Source organism: Canis aureus, chromosome 11 (assembly GCF_053574225.1).
Source record: "Canis aureus isolate CA01 chromosome 11, VMU_Caureus_v.1.0, whole genome shotgun sequence".
Lineage (NCBI taxonomy): Eukaryota > Metazoa > Chordata > Mammalia > Carnivora > Canidae > Canis > Canis aureus.
Window position 1 is genome coordinate 44379011 of NC_135621.1, and position 21421 is coordinate 44400431.

The 21421-nt window shown below is 41.1% G+C and overlaps 1 protein-coding gene and 1 long non-coding RNA gene across 5 annotated transcripts in view; one reads left to right on the top strand and one right to left on the bottom strand.

The window, feature by feature from the left end:
* Positions 1-19787, top strand: part of CREG2 (cellular repressor of E1A stimulated genes 2) — a 35924-nt gene extending 16137 nt beyond the window's left edge. Inside the window, exons 3-4 of the mRNA XM_077915007.1 lie at positions 12337-12450; positions 14794-19787. Of these exons, the coding sequence (XP_077771133.1) occupies positions 12337-12450; positions 14794-14941 (262 nt within the window). The 3' untranslated portion in view covers positions 14942-19787. The remainder of the gene's footprint in view (positions 1-12336; positions 12451-14793) is intronic.
* Positions 858-15463, bottom strand: LOC144323965 (uncharacterized). Of its 4 annotated transcripts, none has more exons than XR_013389342.1 (5): positions 15363-15463; positions 14702-15252; positions 4417-4629; positions 2419-2534; positions 858-1993 (listed from the first exon to the last, which is right to left on the bottom strand). It is a non-coding gene; the product is annotated as an uncharacterized LOC144323965 (long non-coding RNA). The 4 variants fall into 4 exon arrangements; XR_013389341.1 differs by lacking the exons at positions 858-1993; positions 2419-2534 and adding an exon at positions 2541-2695 and having other exon boundaries at positions 14702-14937; positions 15156-15252; XR_013389343.1 differs by lacking the exon at positions 2419-2534 and having other exon boundaries at positions 859-1993.
* Positions 19788-21421: the final 1634 nt, after the last annotated feature.

Genomic DNA, 21421 nt, shown 5'->3' on the forward strand with positions numbered 1-21421 from the left:
CAGCACAACCTACTGGCTTCAAATGACACAAATATATTGTTACAGTGACAGAGGTCAGGAGTCCCAAACAGGTCTTCATAGGCTGCAATCAAGGTGTAGACAGGACTGCGTGCCTTCCTGGAGGCTCTAGGGGAAAAACCCATTTTCTTGCCTTTTCCTGCTTCTGGAAACTGCCTGTATTCCTTGGCTTGTGGCCCTTGCCACATTCAAAGCCAGCGATGGCAGGTCGTCTTTCTCACACCGTATCTCTCTCACACTCTCCTTTGTCTCCCCCCGTGACTTTTAATGACTCCTGTGGCTGCCCTGGGCCCAGCCGGATAATCCAGGATAGTCTCCGTATCCAATGCCATCTGGTTGGCCAAACAGCCTTGAAATTGCTGGCGCCACATCTGGATCACAAGTGGGGCCATCTTTAAAATGAAGCAGAAGGGAAGGCAGAGAGGAGAAATGGGAAAACCAGCTGGCATTGGATAATTTCCCTTTGCCATGTAAAGTAACACAGTCACGTGTTCCAGAGATTAGGATGCAAACATCTTTGTTGGGGGGTGGGGTGGCAATTATCCTGCCTGCCACAGGTGGGAAGGAACTTCTACAGAGTCTCGCTGGGTTGTCCGCTGCATAAATGGAAAGTTTTCTATTTATCTATTTAAATACATAATCTCCTTTCTTTTCTATATAATCACCACCAGTGGATAAGCAAAACACTCCCTATATAAAAATGATGCCCCCTATATAAACCCTGTAATGACTTACTTATGACTACTACTTTGTTGCTTTCATCAAAGAGCAATGTTGTGAAGAAATTAGCCTTAATAGTGAACAAATAATTAGGTGCAACTGATTGACAGTCTTGTCTGGTGTATGTAAATTTAGTTCCTATTTACTGTTCTTGCTTCTTTTCTCCTGTTGGGTTTTTCACCAAGTTCAATGTAGATTCATAGTTATTATGTGGATTGCTTCCCACCATTCTTTCATCATAACCCCACAAGAATTCACAATTCAGCAACTGCATTTTTTGTGGTGTCATAAACAGAGCAGACTATAACACTTTCAAACGGTACACAGTGTTCTCACATGAAGCAATTGACCTGAAAGTGTGAGCATGTCCACTCTTTCCCGTGTTACAACTCAACAGGATGTGTGGTACAGAAAAGCTTCCAGGCAGGTGAAAACAAGTTCCTTAAATATAAGCAAAACATATGCTTTGCTTAACAAATGTACCTTTCTCAAGGTTTTAATGAAATTTAATGGGTGAGAATGAGTTTTAATGAATCATGCCTCAAGGCTTCCATTTTATGACACATGCCATCTGGGAGAAATAGATCTATGGGAGTCTGCTTGGCCAGCTGTGTCAGGAACTCCCAAACGACCCCCCCCCCCCCCAACAGCTTGATGATTTGCTGAAATGACTTGTGAGACTCAGGAGCTCTTGCTTTACTGCAGTGAAAGGATACAGTCAAGGTCATCAGAAGAAAAGCTGCACAGGTGAAGTCCAAGAGTAAGGAGGCCCAAGCTTCCAAGAGTCGCTTCCCGCGGAATTACATGGAGACACACTGAATTCTCCCAGCAATGAAGCATGACAGCATGTATAAAGTGTTGTCAACTAGAGAAGCTCACCTGAGCCTCAATATCCAGTGTTTTTATTGTAGTTCAGTCACATGGGCACTACGGTGTCCAAATGACTCATCTTAGCTACTCAGTCTCTGGGCCCCATAGAGGTCAAGTTGATCCTGTGTGGCCCAGGGCCTCACAGAAACACTCTCACGAAGGAGGATATGTCATGGCCTCAGAAGTTATCTTCCAGGAACCAGCTGAGGGCCAGTCCTCCTGAAACAGGTCTTTCTTTGGAATGTGCAGGGCCTGAGCAACTGTGGTCTGCTGAGTTAGCTCCTTACCTACGTCCCGTGGATATGGTGAGGATTAAACAAGTCAGATGCCTTAAAAGATACATAGTATTATGTAAAGGAGATATGTAAAAGTCAAATAGTGATACCTGTTTCAAAAAGGAAAAAAAAAGAAATATCATTTTCTCAAGCAGTGATCAAATTACAAAGTGAAGCAAATGGATTGGTAACTAGGTGGGTAGATTTGAATTGAAATGCACAGCCCAGCTGGAAACTGCCAAGGTTCTTAAAGTGGGGACAGCTTTAACCATGATGCCAGGGGATGTCATAATATTCAGATGGTAAAAATACACAAACTTCTGGGAGTCAGCTAGAGTATGTCTTTCCCACATCTCTGTGGACTCCTTAGACCCCGAGGTTCCCAATACAGGCACAGGATCTGCCACACACATAATCGGTCTCCATTTTCAGCTTTAAAAAAATACCTCCAAGATTTTGTAAGTTAACTCCCACCAATATTATGTGTTATCTACTGTCATACTAATTTAATACCTTCCATCCCATAATATCCTACCTCTGCAACAAATGTGGCCTGAGAGCCAGAGGAGGAGGCTTTTGGTGCTCACCATTTCAGAGTCCCCGTACAGTCCCCACCAACTTTGTATTAGCAAAATACCACAGACTGGGAGGCTGAAACAACAGAAATTTATTTTTTCACAGGCCGGGATGCTGGAAGCCCAAGATGAAGGTGTCAGCAGGGTTGGCTTCTCTTGAGGCCTCTCTCCTGGGTTTGAAGATGGCCCCCTTCTTGCTTGGTCCTCCCTTGGGCTTTGTCCTCTGCATGTCCCTCCCTGCCATCAGATGGACAGTGCCATCAGATGAGGACACTGCCCTTATGACCTCATTAACCTTAACTGATTAATTACCCTCAATTACTTCTCTAAAAACCCTGTTTTCACATACAGCCCCACTGGGAGGTGGTGGTTCACCATTTGAATTTGAGAGGCAAACAGCTCACTCCATAGCAGTCTTCTTGATATTTCATGATCAATACCACCACCAATCAAGGCTATAAGATTCCAGAACTTTCCAGCCACTCCACCCTTTCAGCTCCCAAGACAACTGAGCAGAATGGTAACAGCATGACTCTATGAGGGCTTACTACAGGCCAGGCACTATTCTAATTATGTTATATGAATTTATGCATTTCATCCTCATGTAGGAATCCCAGGGGACCTGATGAACAGTCCCATGATCTAAACCAGGGGTTGGAAAATGTTTTCTGTAGGGGGAGGATGACAAATTTTTTAGATGTGGGGCCATATGGTTTCTGTCACAACTACTCAACTCTGCTGTTGTAGCATGAAAGCAGCCACAGACAAATGAGTGAGACTATACTCCAATACAACTTTTTTCAAGTAGACTGAAATCCAAATTTCATATAGATTTCATGTGTCATAAAATATTATTCTTCTTTTGATTTTTCTCCATCCTCTAAAAATGTAAAATCCATTCTTATCTGTCACACCAAACACAAACAAGTGAGAGGCCATCGTTTGCCTGGTCTAAACCAATTGAGAACTAAAAGAGTAAAGCAGAGGGAACAGCAAAATCTCACTTTTAACATTGGTCAAGCCAACATGGAGAATGTGGGAGACTCCCAAATTTGACAGATTCACACAGTCTACAGCACTTCCACCCTAGGACCTCTCTGAGCTGTGGCAGGTCTTTCCAATTTATGGCAAGAAACCGGGGAGAACAGAATAGATTCTTCCTGCAAGAAGATGTCCAGCATCTTCGTTCAGACTCAATGATTAACTGAAGTCTTAGTATTGGAGAGAGTCCGGAGTGTTATCCTGGGGAGTCCATCTCATCACAGCACCAAGAAGTCTCCATCTTCCCACACTGGTACCTCACAATGCTGCTAGAAGGCAGGAACTCTTTGTGTCTGTTTCTTACAGGTGAGGAAACTGAAGCATAAAGGGGTTGAATCACAGGATTCAAGTCTAAGGGGCTGATTAGGAGCCCATCCTCTTTTTTTTTAAAGATTTTATTTAAAGGAATCTCTACACACAACGTGGGACTCGAACCCACAACCCTGAGATAGAGAGAGAGGAAGTCACATACAACACCGACTGAGCCAGCCAGGTGCGCCCGGAGTCTATGCTCTTAACCACCTCACTATATGCCTTTCACGTCCTTCTGCATTTACTGTCTATCAGAATGCTCAGTGATACTGACTGTACAAGACAGACGAGGGAAGAGTACTCCACCTCCCTTTTTCCTAACTGTAACTGGCCTCAAGCAAAAGGGAAATGCAAGCTCTCTCCCGCTGCCTTCTCTCCTTTGATGTTGGAGAACAATCCATCATAAAGATTTTCTCATTTAGCCTTAGATAATGAAATGCAGCGCCAGAATAATCTCTTGGGGTTATAGACTGATGGAGAAGGGAAATGATCCAGTCTACCCCAAAGAAGAGCTTCCCTGTCTTGAACCCACTCACGTTAACTTACTGTAGTTTCACGTTTCGATGAAAACACTTCCTTATGATGCTCATCATGCTCTTACATACCTTTGAACTCTGTGAAGAAGGCAGGCAAGAAATTAATGTCCTCACTTTACCAAAGAAGAAAGTGAGGCTCTGTCCTTGGGGGCTTCAGCTCACAAGGTCCGTGGTCGCACCGAGAGCAGACACCGTGCACTTCCCATGACTCAGCTTCTCTGCACAGCCCCGCAATACAGGGTGAAATCATTCAACATCAGAGCTGCAGTGTCCCAGCCCCTTCTGGATACTCAGTAGACAGGAATGGTAGAAAAATGTTTGAGAATTCTGCAAGTACATAGGCCTCACAGCATGTACTTCTCAAAATAAAATGTTCACGATTTAATTTTGAAGTGGAAAAAATAAGCTCTATATGAGGCAACTCCAAGTGATGAAAATTCCAAGTTTATTTTAAAACACACATTTTTATTTTCTAGCGTATGTTTTTATAGTCTCCAAATCTTCTACATGAAAATTATGTTTTTATCTTAAAAAAGAAAAACTTGTATTGTTTAAAGTTTTTTTTTTTCAAAGATTTTGTTTATGTATTCCTGAGAGACACACAAACACAGGGAGAAACAGGCTCCATGCAGAGAGCCCGACACGGGACTCCATCCCGGGTCTCCAGGATCACACCCTAGGCTTGAAAGCAGCGCTAAACTGCTGAGCCACACAGGCTGCCCTGTTTAAAGTTTTAAAATACAACTGCAGGGGATCCCTGGGTGGCTCAGCGTTTTAGCACCTGCCTTTGGCCCAGGGCCTGATCCTGGAGTCCAGGAATCAAGTCCCATGTCAGGTTTCCTGCATGGAGCCTGCTTCTCCCTCTGTCTGTGTCTCTGCCTCTGTGTGTGTGTGTGTGTCTCTCATGAATAAATAAATAAAATCTTTTAAAAAATAAATAAAATAAAATACAACTGCAGACTTCATCAATCTAAAAAACAGTCTTTTAAATGCATACTCATAAGAAACAAAAAGAAATCCCCAGGGGTTAAAAATGAAGATGAAAAAAACCCCAGAACCAGAACTTTTCTAGTGGGGTATACTAGTCTGGGAAAAATAAAGGCTTAGGTTTTAATGCAACAAGAAATAAGAAACAATAGCTTGGGCTGGTCAGGTGAAGAGTTAGAAATAAGGTCCCTATATAAAATCAGACCTCCAAAGAGCTACACTTTCAATTAAAGATTGGGAGATCTTATTAATTTTAGATATCCCTATCTTATTTTTTAAAGATTTTTTAAAAATTTATTTATTCATGAGAGACACAGAGAGAGAGAGAGAGGCAGAGACACAGGCAGAGGGAGAAGCAGGCTCCATGCAGGGAGCCTGATACGGGACTCGATCCCGGGTCTCCAGGATCAGGCCCCAGCCCGAAGGTGGTGCTAAAACGCTGAGCCACCCAGGCTGCCCTAGATACCCTTATCTTATAAATCAGTTAAGTGTATCTTGGGTATCTATTCTACTGTTTATGTTTCTACTGACTCTTGCTTATTCCTGTGAATTATGGACTGAGCTCATCTTTAACAAAGCTTTGTCTGAGAATCCTTTGAGGATTTCCCCAGGGTTACTGAACAGCCCAAGAGAAACACATACACACACACACAAACACAGAGATACTAAATAGTTCGGGAATCCCTCAGCAAAACCATCAAAGCTGATCACCTTAGAGTAAAGTCCACTAGTCAGAAAGCCATACCTATGCAGTCAGAATTTTCAGTTGGCTGTGAGGTACCACATTTTAAATATAAACAGTCAAGGAAAACATTTGAGGAAAATCTCTACCATGCAAAATGAACAGATAAAAAGAACTAGGGAAAATTAAAACAATACAAAAAGAGGGAAACATTTTTTCAGGACAGAAGATAATATATAGCAGAAGAATGAGCTTTAAGGACCAAAAAAAAAGCTCTTAAAGATTAAAAATATGATAACAGAAATAAAAAAACTCAACTGAAATATAGAAGGTAGATTTGAGGTAATCTTCCAAAAAGTGGAATAAAAGGAAATAGATGAAACATATGAGAAGAACAATAAGAAAATTAAAGGACTAATCCAAAAGGTCCAGCAGTTAAAATAAAAGAATTCCAGGAAAGATGAGTTGAGAAAATAGAAGAAAAAATTATCAGATATAATTGAAGAAAAATTCTTCAGAACCAAAAGACACGAGTCTCCAGATTTAAAACTATTCACCAGGTACCCAGAATGATGGATTTACTTCAGCATTTAGTATAGCATTAAATATACCATTTACTACTCGGCCAAACTATCAATCAAGAATGAGAGTAAACTAGGGGCACATGGCTGGCTCAGTCAGTGGAGCATGCTACTCTTGATCTTGGGGTGGTAGGTTTGAACCCCACATGAGGTGTAGAGTTTACTTAAAAAAATAAAAGAAATCAGAATAAACTAATCACATTCTCAAATAAACAAAACCTCAATTTTACTTCCAATGTAGTTCTTCTCAGAAAACGTACATATTTTGGGCAGAATCATTATACCAGAATGAGAAGAAAGAAAAAGGAAAGAAATGATCCTACACAGGACCAGGGAAATTTCTCATTGATAAAGCGAGTTCTCCTGATTATGGTCATGCAACAAGCATGAAAGTACCTGTACTGTACAGGTGGGAGCCAGCAGCTGATTTCCAAGAAGAAAAAAATGAACTCCATGGAATACGGCTTTTTTCTTAATTGAGATAGAATTCACGTACCATAAAATTCACCTTTTATTTATTTTTTTTAATTCACCTTTTAAAGTGTGATGTTCACTGACTTTTAGTAAATTCACAAGGTTGTGCATCTATCACCACTGCCTAGTTTCAGAATATCTTCATTTCCCTCAAAATAAACCCCATGCGTATTCGCTTTCTCTTCCCATTTCCTCTTCTTCCAGCCCTTACAGCCACTAATCTCCTTTCTGTCTCTATGAATTTGCATATTCTGCACATATATACACATATATATATATATGAGTTATGTATCTATATTACACATACACACCTTGAAGTATCTTCAGAGTTTACCCATACTATCAGTACTTCATTCTTTTTTTTAGAAGTGAGAGAGGGCACCAATTTTATAAAGATTTTTTTTTAAGTAATGTCTGCACTCAATGTGAGGATTGAACTTACAACCCCAAGATCAAGAGTTGCATGCCCTACCAACTAAGCCAGTCAGGCACCCTAGTACTTCATTCCTTTTTAAAGCTGAATAATATTCAGCTTTAATGAATGACTTATCCCACATTCTGTCTATTTGATGCCATTTGGTTTATTTCTACTTTTGGGCTATTATAAATAATGCTGCTATCAACATCTATGTACAAGTTTTTGTATGAACTTATGTTTTCAGTTCTTTTTTTTTTTTAAGATTTATTTATTCATGAGAGACACAGAGAGAGAGGCAGAGACATAGGCAGAGGGAGAAGCAGGCTGCCCACAGGGAGCCCTATGTGGGACCAGATCATGGATCCTGGGATCACGCCCGGAGCCGAAGGTAGATGCTCAACCACTGAGCCAACCAGGCGTCCCATGTTTTCAGTTCTTTTGAGTACAATAGAATATATCTGATATTTGATTGTGCTAAAAGGAAGTTTGGGAATGAATAAATGGTAACTTTCTAGAATGCTAACATAAAATTAAAAAGGAAAGAAAGAAAAAGGGGAAGTTATTGGTAATTCCAAATGAAAACAAAAGGTTGAATAAAAACTTTATTCATAGTGGCTTATGTAAATGCTGTGTTCACTGTAAACACAATATTTATATGAATAAAAATAAAAATTATGATCTAACTACTTTAGGAGGAAGAGAAGTGAGTGAGTGCATGCGTGTGTGTAAGGATGGAGATCCAGACATTAGGCCCTTAAAATATTTCACACACCTTTTAGTAATTGATAGAGCAAGCAAACAACAACAACAAAAATAGCAAAGATATAAGAGATTTGAAGACATTTAAGAAGCTTGCCGTAATGGTCATTTGTAGAACCTTCACTGAACAGTTAGAGAAAGCCCATTCTATTTAGGCACAAAGCAGTTGACCACAAGGCTTCAAGGCTGATTTCAACAAATACCAAACAAAAGATACCATATGGATAACTTTCTGACCAAAATGTAGTTAAGTTGGAAATCAGTAACAAACAATGGGACTGGAAAAAGAATTATCAGCTGAAAATTACAATTTGAACAGACCCACTGTATTCACTCTCTGTGCTATGTAACAAACTAACACAAACATGGAGGCTTGGAATAGCACACATTGGTTATCTCACAGTTTCTGTGGGTCAGGGTTCTGGGCATGGCTTAACTGAGTCCTCTGCTCAGAGTCTCCTGAAGCTGCAAGCAAGATGTCAGTGGGGTTGCATCCTTCCTTTTCTGGAGCTCTGGTCCTCTTTCTAGCTCCCATGAGTGTTGTTCCTGGTGGAACAGTTCACTTCCTTGTGGATGTAGGACTGGGGCCTCAGCTCCCAGAGGCCACCACTGTTCCCTCCACTGCCAGGACAGGTCACCTCACAGCACCTGACCTCTTCCAGACCAGCAGGAAGGGTAAGACAGTCTGTCTCTTCCACAGTCCCTAAGTCTTTTTCACTGCCTGTGACATCTTATAAGCATGGGATTAACATCCTGTCACCTTTGCCATATTCTGTTGGTTAAAAGCGAGAGCCGGCTCCCACGTTCAGGGAGAAGGATTATAGAGGGTGGAGCAGTAGGGGGTGGAGATGACGAAGGCCATCCCAGAATTCTGCCCACCACGCTCACTGAGAGAATAAGAAATCATGATGGAAATTAACAGACTTCACCCATAGCTGACTTATGAAATATTTTATTAAAGAAGAATTGACATTTTAATAAGTCATGTTCATCTACCTTTGTGGTTTGTGCATTTTGTGTGTTGCTTAAGAAATTCTTTTCAACCCTGAAGTCATAAAGATTTTGTCCTAAAAGTATTAGGGCTTTACTTTATACATTTAAATCATTAATTTCATTAATTCAGTGTAGAATTTACTTGTACGGGGTGTGATATAGGGATTTATTTTTAGATTTCTTTTCCCATACAGATAGCCATTTTTTTCAGCACCATTTATTGAATAATTAGAACCTTGCCTGCTAATTTCTAATTCAGTCTTTGGTGTATGTCAAGGATTGTGTAAGCATGGATCTATTTCTGGGTCTTCCAGTCTGTTCCCTTGCTTTATCCTTACACCAATACCCATTGCCTTATTAATATGGTTCTTCTACATCAGGGTTTGCTATCTGGTAGAGGAAGCCCTCCCACCATATTGCTCTTCTTTATCATGGTTTTGACTATTCTCAGACTTTTGTTATTCCATGTGAAGCTTAGATTCAGCTTGCTTAGTTCTACTTTAAAAATACCAGAATTTGGGGCGCCTGGTTGGCGCAGTCAGCAGAACATGTGACTCTTGATCTTGGGGCTGTGAGTTTGAGCTCCATGTTGGGTGTAGAGATTACTTAGACATAAAATCTTTAAAAAACACCAGAATTTGATTGAAATTATGTCATCTATAAAGATTACTTTTGAGGGGCACCTGGGTGGCTCAGTCAGTTAAGCATCTGCCTTCGGCTCAGGTCATGACCTCAGGGTCCTGGGATCCAGCCCCACATGGGCCTCCCTCCTCAGTGGGGAGCCTGCTTCTCCCTTTCCTCCCTTTTTTGTTCTCTTTCTCTCTCACTCAAATAAATAAATGAAATCTTTTTAGAAAAAGATTAATTCTGGGAAAATTGACAGCTCCATTAAATTGGGCTTCCCCATTCATGTGTATGGGATAACTCTTCCTTTGCTTAGGCCATTTATGTATTTCAATAAAGTCACAGTTTTTTTCCACCAAGGTATTACACAATATTTGTTACATTTATTTCTAGGTATTTTATAGGTATTTTTTAACCATCTTGTATACTTTTTAGTATTTAAAAATAATTTTTTGCTTATAAGTAGCAATGCAATTGTTTCATAATCTTATTCCTAAACTCAACAATCTTGCTGAGCTTTCTTCTCAATACTGATGTTCCTAGTGTGGATTTTCTTGCATTTTCCTTTGTATACAGTCATGTTATTTGCAAATAACTACAAGTTTGTTTATTATTTTCCAATCTTTATACATATTTCTATTTCTTGTCTTACTATAGAAGCCACAATATCTAGTAATATGGACACGCTTGTCATGTTCCATGAAATATAACATATGTGTAGGATTTTGATAAATAGCCTTTGCCCTAGTTTGGTGGGAGATTTAAAAAAAAACATAAATGGAAACAAAAGCAAAATAGGTAATTTGGACTTGATGAAAAAATTTTAAGTTATTTTTACATACATCAAGTCGAAATTAAAATGGGGAAGGATTTGAGCAACATTTCTCCAAAGATAGATACATGGCCAATGAGCACATGAAAAGGTGGGCAATATCATTAGCCATCAGGGAAATGCAAATAAAACCCACAGTGAGGTACCACTTCACACTCACTAAGCTGGCTAGAATGAAAAAGACTAAAACAGTGTTGTCAAAGACGTGGAGGAACTGGCCTCACACACTGCTGGTGGGGATGTAATATAGTACAGCTGCTTTGGAAAACAATTCAGCTATTCTTCCAAAAGTTAAACGTAGAATTGCCATAGGATCTGGCGATTCCCTTTCTAACAGTTCCACCACTGAAAAACATGTCCACACAAAAACATCATTTGTAAGGGCCAAGGGCAGCATTATTTGTAAGGACCAGAAAGTGGGAACAACCCACATGTCCATCAGCTGATGAATGGATAAGCACAAGGTGGTCTCTCCATACAATCAAATAACATTCAGCAGTAAAAAAAAAAAAAAAAAAGAAGTTCTGATTCAGGCTACAACATGGATAAACTTTGAAGTCACTACGCTAAGTGAGAGAAGATAGTCGCCAAAGACCATATGTGGTATGACTCCATCCGGATCGACCCAACAGGCACATCTATAGAGGTGGACAGTAGATCAGAGGTCGCTCGGGATGGGGTGGATGGAGTGAAGGGTCAGGAATGAGGAATGTGTCCCCAACAGGTACAGGGGTTTTTGTGGGGGGTGATGAAAATGTTCTAAAATTAGATTATGGTTTTGGTTGCACTATTCTGAATATCCTAAAAACTCTCAACTGTGCACTTCAAAAGGGTGAATTTTATGTAAATATATATATATTATATATATATATCAGTAAAGCTATAAAAAATTAAATGAGATAAACAACAAATATGTTTCCCACATAACTATGTGTCATGCAATATTTTATCAGGCAATCCTAATGAGAATTTTTAACTAGGAGAATTATATTACATCATATCATACCGTATGTTATATTACAGAAGTAGAGTGGTGTCCCGAATACAGAATACACCCTTACTGCCAGGTGACTCTTTCAGTGAAAGCAGGTCTTAGAAGAAGTCTGCCACCGTGGAAGCACTTCTAGCAAGCAGTCACAGATATAGTCACAATAACGTTCTCATTATTTCCAATGTCCCTTACACTGAGGGAGGAGCCTCCACGTTCTGATAGTGACGTCTGAAGACCCTTGTCTCAGTCACCCAGGATCCAGGCAGGTGCACCGCACTACTTCAGGAGCACCTTTCATACAGCCTTTAAGTGAGTGGCACCCCCTAGAGTTGTGCAGAGCAGCAACATGATTCAGGACAGCGGCTCCCGACTGTGGTCTTGCAGAGGTCAGGCTGGCACGTGCTCCCTTGACTAAGGTCCTTTGGGGGTTCTCTTCTGCCCTGGGGGTGCAGGCCGATGTGTAACTTACCCACGCACACCTCCCATGTGGCCTGTGCCAAAGTATTTTTAAAGTGATTATGGACAGTGTAAAAACCTGAATGATACAACCAGCTGTGTGGCTGCTATTTTTAATTTTTAATAAAATCCTCGGTATTTCAGGTCAATGTTCTATCATTTTAATATGTGAAAAACGTTCTCTGAATGCAGAAAAAATATCGTTGACCCGGAAGACCCCCGATGTGCCCGGTTGACACTCACCGGCCAGATGATTGCAGTGCCTCCAGAAGAAGTAGAATTTGCCAAGCAGGCCATGTTTTCAAGGTTTGTATATGCTTTCAAGTTGATTTGCCCCAAAATAAACCTCAATAAAAAGCAGAGGTGAGGACTGTGCCATTTGTTGCCTTTGAAGCAAATGACAGTAATGGTCTGAGTGGCCCTCAGGTGGCAGCACTGCCAACCTCACGCTGGCTGTCTTGGCTGCTCCAGGTGGCAGCAGAGGCCACACAGCATCCTGATTGAGGCTGTCTTCCTTGCGCCCTTGCAACCATCCACAACACCTTGCCTTGAAATGGAAATAACTGGGCTTTGTAGAGAAGTCAACCCAACAAACATTGTCAAAGGGCCACGCTAAGCAAAGCACAGTGCAGAGGTGAAAGAGCCTCTCCAGTGTGGTCCTGTGATGCCTCTGTCTGACTCATGAAGATGCTGGCAGCCACAGGCTTTCTGCCCCCACCCACCCAACCCACCCACTGACTGAGTCAGATTCTCTGGAGAGAAGATTCAATCTAAATTTTAAAAGCACATTCCAGGAAATTAGCATGAATGCTGAAGTTTAAGAATCACTGCTGTAGGGGTTCCCAGTGAGCAGGAGGTTAGAGGTGGTGAGAGGTCAAGGGCTTGTGAAAACGTGAGGAGGGTGTGTGCAAGGAGGGGTGGTCGCTCGGGTGTGGAGTCTGTCTCCATGGGTCAGGGGGGTGGCCTTGGTCAGAGCCGGGCCCGGGAGTGGCAGGTACCCTCCCAGAGTTGCAGGTGATGAAAACAGGCAGATTAATACTTTGTCTAAGTTAGAGTAATATGAAAGCAGTGGAGAAGCGGTGTGGGTGGCACTTCAGGAGGTGAAGCATACAGGAGAAGCATCAAATAAGTAGTAGGAGAGGGGAACCCTGGCTTCTCAATGCAGTGGAAAAGAGTTTCACATCCACAGAGAAAATCGGAATGAACTCCTGAATCGTATCGTGATCAGATACATAACACGAACGCAGGGTTTTCTGAACATAGACTGAGAAAAGAACAGAGAGGGTGTGTGTGCCCGCATGCGTGATATACTTTCAAGCCCAGCTGTCCTCTTTACTTCTAAACACTCTTCTTTTGTGTTATGATAGGCAGTGAGAAGAGGCCAGAATCTCAGGGAGACCATTGGGTTCGTTAAATTCATTTCCTGCCGTCTGCATCACGCAGGCATGGTGTTGCCAAATTTTCACCACTATGTTACATGGGTCCCTTTATCTCCCACTTCGACGAATTTCATCTTTAGCTTCTTTTAAGCCCCCACTGTGAGTCTCCTCAAGTTCCTGCCACCTGCCCCTAGCTGCCTGCATGCAAGGCCGGTGCCCCCTGGATTAGGATTTGCTACACCTGCCCCACACCTGCCAGTGCCAAAGTGTGTTCCAGTTCCAAGTACAAAAGGTGTTGGCTTAAAATAATGACAATCCTTTTATTATCTTGGCTGCTCAAACATTTGGAGTGTTGGCCCATCACATCAGCAATTTAATTTCAAGTGGTTTAGGGGGAAAAACCCAGTTCATTGTAATGTACTTTCAACTTCTCTGTGCTTTTACAGTTATTTCAAAACAAATTATCTCTTATAAGAGGCCATGAGCCTGTTACTGCATCTACATTGTTACAGACATCCTTCCCAGCCTGCCTTTGGTCTTTGAATTTTGTTTCTGACATTATTTGATATGAATATAATTTTTTACTTTTATGAAATTTTAAAGAAGTGAGCCAAGCCCCTGCCCTTACGAATCATGCGTGTGTGTAGGGTTACGCATGAGGGAGAAAGCAAGTCAGTGAAGGTGGAGTGCAACGTTCCCTGTCCATTCTGGCTAACTCTCTACTTGGTTCAACAGTTCTAAGCCTCTGGCAGGAATGGAGATCTTCCCGTGAACAGATTCGTTTCATGGGCTCACAATTCTTTTGATGCATCAAGCCTGTCTTTGTGTTTCCTGGTAACAGTAACCAGCATTCACCGAGCACTTGGTCTGTGCAGGTGCTTCATGTGTGCAGAGTTGTTTGCTCTCCGCACAACCCCATGATCTGAGCACTGACCATCATCCCACATGATGGGTAAGGAGAGCAGGGTTTGAGAGGCCAAACGGCCCATGAAGCATCATAGCTCATCAGCAGTCAGCCTGGGATTGGAACCAAGGAGCCTGGGACAAGACTGGTTTGCTCCTCGGTGGAGGTGCAGTTTCCTGCCTTCCTGGGGGTGTCCCAGCCCCCATCCCTGGCTTCCTGGCTTCTGCCCCTGGCTCCACCCAAACGAGGCTTGGGTTCTGGAGGCCTGCCTTACCTGGCCGATGCTAGTAGTCTGGATCGCTGCCCGGGGAGGGTGCACCCGCTGATAAGAATGGCTCTCTTGTGACCTCTCCTTTATTTCTGCAGACACCCCGTTATGAGGAAGTGGCCTCGTCAGTATGAGTGGTTCTTTATGAAGATGAGGATAGAACATATCTGGCTTCAGAAATGGTATGGAGGAGTATCCGACATTTCGAGGGACGAATACTTCAGAGCAGTCCCAAGAAAGGCCTGATGGAGTAAGAAGAAAGTCCTTGGGGTTTGCAGGAAATGAAAACCTTTGAAGTCACGCTGCCAGACGGCGACTGATCTGCTTTTTGTCTGGTTGCAGGCTTCATAGCCGCCCTGTCATCATCATGGCAGAGTGAGGGAGGGTGACCAGGGAACCCTGTGCCAGGCTGGAGATTAGAGTGCTCGTTTGCAAACCCCCAGTTCCCACAGGCACTCACATATTTAGCCTCTGTATTGTACTCAACCCAGTCTCGCTGACTCGGGAATCATCGTTGGTTGTCAAAGTGACCTGTTGAGACAGTTGCTGTTCCATTCCTTAGGACAAAAAAAAAAAAAAAAAAAATTATGTGCAATGTGATTGCATTGTATTGTGAGCATATTTTCATTGCTTGCTGTGCCCAAAGCAGTCTGGATTTGAAGCTCACCGCAACCACAAAGGAACTAGATATGCCTCACATGGCTACAGTCTTGTGTTTGGGGTGAGCACGCAGGGCTGCTTGTCTATGGAGCACTCATCATGCTACTTACTGGACTGCAGATGCATTATGAAGTCACATTTGCTAGAATGTATTAGGCACTTAGGAAGCCTTTGTCCCACTGTAACATGACAAACTGCATGAGAACACAGAGTCCTGCGTGCAGCCCCATTCTGGGTGAGCAGGCCTTGGTAATTCATTCTTGAGGCAGGACAGCTTCAGCACCAAACTCCCCAGATCCCAACTGCTAATGCTTCTGACAGATGGTTCCCTTCCCTTAGGCATGAGGAGTGGCATCCAAAATAAGAAGCATCTCATTCTGTGGTGTGTAGAGAGGAGAAGGGCATGGGGGAAGTAGAGAAGGAAGCAAGGACAATATACAAGAGGAGGAATCCAGGAAGTCAGTAATTGAAGGCACACTCCCTGCCCAGCCTTGGACCAGGCCCTTGGCAGGATCATCTCATGTAAGCCTTACAACCAGTGAGAGTCATATCATTATTGCCACTTACAGACGAGAAAACTGAGGCTCAGACAGGCTACGTCAGCGTCCCATGGTCTGACTCCAGAAGCCACTGCTTCTGGTGAAGTGGAACTTAGATGATTTCCAATCTTAAGAACAAGACAAGAGTGTTATTGAAATGCAGGGGTGGTCATTGAATCAGCAAAATCGGTAAAGTGAGGATTAACCTGTCTGTGGCTGATTTGCCACGGTTAACTACCAAAATAACAAAAACAAAAACAAAAGTCTCTGAAGTTTTATTGTTACTACAGATTAAAATTTTCTACAAATTATATGCAGGAGCTCCTGGTTTTGCAAGAAACTGCATTGTACCTGAGCACACATCTAAGGCCTATAGAGGGCCTATGTGTATATATCCAAGACCTCTTACATTGACCTCTATAAAGATCTAGTAGTACCCAGTTTTCTGTCTTTTTATAATGGCTATGAACCCTCTTTGGTGGGTTAGGTATGTTGTATAACATAAAAACACAACACTATAGGAAATAAACACTTTTTAAATAAGTAAAATGTTATTGACGGTTATACTTTTATTTAAAAAATTAAGATATGAATAGAGTTTGAGATGTCAAAATATATTTTAAGTGCCTATTACTAAAAGCATAGAAAGATGCATGGAATTCTTTGTCAAAAGCCAATTATTGAAAGGGTTCCTAACAATAGCAATTTCTAATATATAAGAATAAGGTAACTTTGATGGTATTTTGTATTTCCAAGTTAAAAATTATGGCTACCTTCAATTTAGAGGTAAGAGGGGAAAACTGGAAGGATAAACCACATACTCCATAAGTCAACCTCATACCTTAAATCTTTGAGCATCACTACCTCCTAGTTCTGTCTTACGAATAATGTTCCTATGCTAAGTTTGCTTTTATAATGAGGTTCCACTTAGCTCATTAACGGCCTCTCTGCTAGCTTCAAGAGGCTTTGCAGTTGTGGGTGCCATTAAAAAACCACTGCTGAATGTTACCAGTTATTTATCCAAATTATAGGGAATGAAGTCTAAATAGGTTGGATGATAAGAGTGTTGAAGATACATCTGTTTGAGAATGATGGGCCCCATTCAGGACAGTATGTTTCTGCAAATCTCTGGAAATTTACATTGATGAAAATGTTAAAGGCTGTCCTGGAAGTTCCACACATGGCAATAAACAAAAAAAATTAAATGCATATGATTGGAAAGAAATATCTCTGTTTACAAATGACAGGATTGTCTACATAGAAATTCCAAAGAATCTACTAAAAAAAACAAAAAAACAAAACTCCCAGAACTACTGGATTCAACAAGGTTTCAGGATACAAGATCAGCACACAAAATTTAATCACATTTCTAAACACTAACAATGAACAAAGTGGAGACCAAAATTAAAAGCACAATGCCATTTATTATAACTCCAAAGAAAATAAATAGGTATAAATTTATCAAAACATGTACAAGATCTATATGTTAAAAATTAAAAGATGTTAATGAAAGAAATCAAAGACCTAAATAAATGAAGAGATATACCATGTTCATGGATTGGAAGACACAAAATAGCAAGGATGTCGGTTCTCTCCAGATTTAGCTATCGGTTTAATGCAATTTCTGTCAAAGTCCCAGCAAAGTTTGTAGACATATTCAAGTTTATTCCAGGAATTCTAAGACATAGGCCTTGGAATAGCTAAAACAGTCTTGTAAAAGAAAAATAAGTAGGAGAAATCACTCTATTCAATATAAAAATTTATATGTAACTACAGTAATCAAGACAGTATGGCTTTTATTGCTGGAGGCACAGATACATAGATCAACAGAACAGAGTAGAAAATCTAGAAATAGACCCACATAAATATATTCGGCTGGGTTTTATATAAAGATGCAAAAGTAATTCAATGGAGGGAGGATAGTCTTTTCAGCAAATATGTTAAAGCAATGGGATATCCACAGGCAAATAGAAACCTCAGCCTAAACCCTATACCTTATGTAAAAATTAACTCAAAATGGATCATATTTCTAAACATAAAATCTTAAACTATAAAACTTTAAAAAAATAGAAAATTGCAGGGCCTAGGGCTAAGGAAAGAGTCCTTTGATTTGATACCTAAAAGCACAATCCATAAAGGAAAGTTTGATAAATGACTTCATCAAAGTTTCAAACTTCTGCTCTGAAAAAGACCATGTTAGGAGAATGAAAAGACAGGCTACAGACTGAGAGAAAATAATTGCAAGTGTATATCTGACAAATGACTAATACCTAGAAATATATAGAGAACTCACAAAACTCAATAATTTTTTTAAAAAATCCAATTCAAAAATAGAGAACATATACAAACATTTCACTGAAGAGGATATACACATGGCAAATAAGACCATGAAAAGATATTCAACATCATTGATCATTAGGGAATTGCAAATTAAAACCACAATGAGATACCACTATGCACCTATCAAAATTCCCAACATATAGTAACAACACCAAGTATTAGCAAGGATACAAAAAAACTGGATCAGTCATACGTAGCTGGTGGGAACGTAAAATGGAACAGCCACTCTGCAAAACCATTTGGCAGTTTCCTATAAATCTAAACATGCAGCTGCCATACCACTTAGCAATTGCACTGTTGGGCATTTATCCCAGAGAGATGAGAACTTATGTTCACACACAAAAAATGTCCATGAATGTTCATAGCAGCTTTATTCATAATATTCAAAAACTGTAAACAACCAGATGTCCTTTAATGGGTGGCTGGTTAAACATGTGATACATCCATGCCCTGGAATACTACTCAGCAATAAAAATAATCTCTCATACAAGCAACAACTTGGATGAATCGCCAGAGAATTATGCTGAGTGAAAAGTCAATCCCACAGGGTGACATACTGTACAATTCATTTATACAACATTTTTTTTATACAACATTTTGAAATGCAAAGTTCTAGAAATGGAGAACAGATGAGAGGTTGCTAAGGAGGAGTTTGGAGGAGAGAGGTGAGTAATCGCAGGGATCCTTACAATGGAAACATTCTGTGTCTTGACTGTATCAATGTCAAAATCCTGGTTGTGGTATGGAATAGTTTTGCAAGATAGTACCCTTGGGGGAAACTGGATAAAAGGCAAACAAGATCTCTTTGTATTATTTTCTACAACTCTATGTGAATCTACAATTTCTGCAGTTATCTTAGAATTTGCAATTATCTCAGAGTAAAAAGTTTAATACAAACAAAATATAAGGCTTAACGGACTTACTAAGGCATTTATGCTATCTCATTGGTCCTTAATGAAATGAAGAACTCAACTATGTGCCAAAATCTAGCAGAACAGACATTAGTTTTCTTTAGTTAACCATTAATGTACGCACTTGTGAAAGAGAAGATTTGTTTTCTAAATGTATTCAATTTAATATTGAATCCAAATTAATAAGAATTCAACAGATTCAAATAAGATTTTATGTGGGACACATAGAAAAGGGAGGCTGTCTTCAAATTTCTGACATAAGCATGTTGAGTAAGCTGTAGGTACTGTAGGAATCCGAGTCTGTAAATACTGATTCTCCCCTGATTATAGGAAAGAACTATACTCCTAGTAACATTCCTGGAATATTCCTAAATATTCTGGGAAAGAAGTCTTCTTTTGTTTCTGTGAACAGCTATATCCTGACCCCTATGGTTTTATTTATAGTGACTGTACATATCCATGATGTTGACATAGGATAATTCTGATGTTACTTGTTTCAATGTACCTTGTGTATATTGACTCATTATGAGAGTTATTTTTTAGTTGAAATGTATTTCTGCAATTTTTCCAGAAAGTCTGTATTTCATTTTTAATGATTTATCCATCAAATATGGTCCTGAAAATAAAGCTTCTCTAGAATAATTTACCGATGCACATTTGATTGCTGTAACAGCAAGTCAGTTATTAGAAAATTTGAATTATAATGAAGCTATGGTTTGTCTATGCTATGTAATGCATGTGGAGTGTGAAATCTATTTTCAACACTAGCTATGTCTATTTAACCAAAGACTATTTCATTTTTGATATGATTCTTGTGCTCAATTAAATAAAATTATGATATTTATATATAGGCATTTCATGTAATATTGCAAATTGACATTATTAGAGTTATAAGAAAATAGATGCTATTATAATAAATCAGCAGTTTAATTTCCACTAGAAAGAGAAAAAATTAGCAGGGCAGCTGTGTTGATAGGATTTTTTTAAGGCTCTGAGCACGATGCACTTAATTTGCAGATTTGGAAATGCTGATGTAGCCACACCTTGGTGTTTCCACTCTTGGAAGTACTTGCCATTTTTAGCATACTTGTTATTCCTAGAGTTCAGTGCTATGAAAAAGCTCCCTTTCACTGCTGGGAAAACATGCCCAAGGAGTCCCACACTGAGTGTGGCAAAAACTGACACAGGCTCACAGGAGTGAGGAATCCTGCAGCTTCCACAGACCACTGACCAATATTCTGGCTTCTCAGAGAGTTCTTGTCCAGCATGTAGTAACCAGTTGGCCAATTTACCCAGGACTGAAGGCTCTCGAGGACACAGGGCTTTCCATGGTAGAGTCAAGAAGGTCCAAACAAACCCAGATGTATTGGTCACCTACCTGCACTTGACCTCAGGCCCTGGTGTCCTGAGCAGATCATCTCCAGAAGTGACCCGTCTCTGAAACTGGGCCATCAGACACCTCCTTCAGTCTCTTACTCTCCCTCTGCCTCTGTCCTGCTGCCAGAGCACTGGGGTTCTTCATGCCCACTGTCTGAGTTCACTTGCTCAAGAAGTGACCCCTGACAGGATAGGACTACATGCAGAGCAAGGCCCTGCTTTCAGGAAGCTTCTGTTTTGTAAACAATTAGTAAACGATCAGGTTTTCAAGCCAGGTAATCTGGTTAATGTCTATAAATTTCGCTCCAACACTTTGGCCAATATCTCCAGCATTTTCTGTTGGAACCACCTGGCAGCCTCCTGCCCTGGATAAACTGATTGCTCATCCCTGCAGCCAAGCATTCAGAGAGGAAGGCCACAGCCACAGAATTGGTCCCACCTTAGCTCCTAGGTCCACATCCTCAGCTGGGCCCTCCGCATGCTCCTCCCACCAGGAGCTCCCCATTCTCCTCAGTGACTATCAGGGCCTCTCCACTGTCTTCAGCCCTGGGACCCCACAACTTCGCTGCCGTCCCAGAGAACTCTGAAGCCTTCAGCTCAGTGCTCCATTTCAGAATTTCCTATTCCCTTCCAACGGGCTCCCCTGCTGCAAGGATTCCCACCGAGGCCACGGCCACGGTTGCGGGATGTAGTGCCCAGCAAGGACTGGTGATGGCAAGGTAGAAGCCAGCACCCGGAGGAGAGTGGGACTGGGGACAGCACCGAAGCTGTTCTTGAAGGGTAGCCGAGGTGCCACCTCATGGGAACTACGCTGGGGAAAGAAGGAGGTGAAGTCAGGAGAGGTGGGTGCAGGGAGAAGCTGGACCAGTTGCCAGGGGGCCCAGAAAGCAAAGAATAGT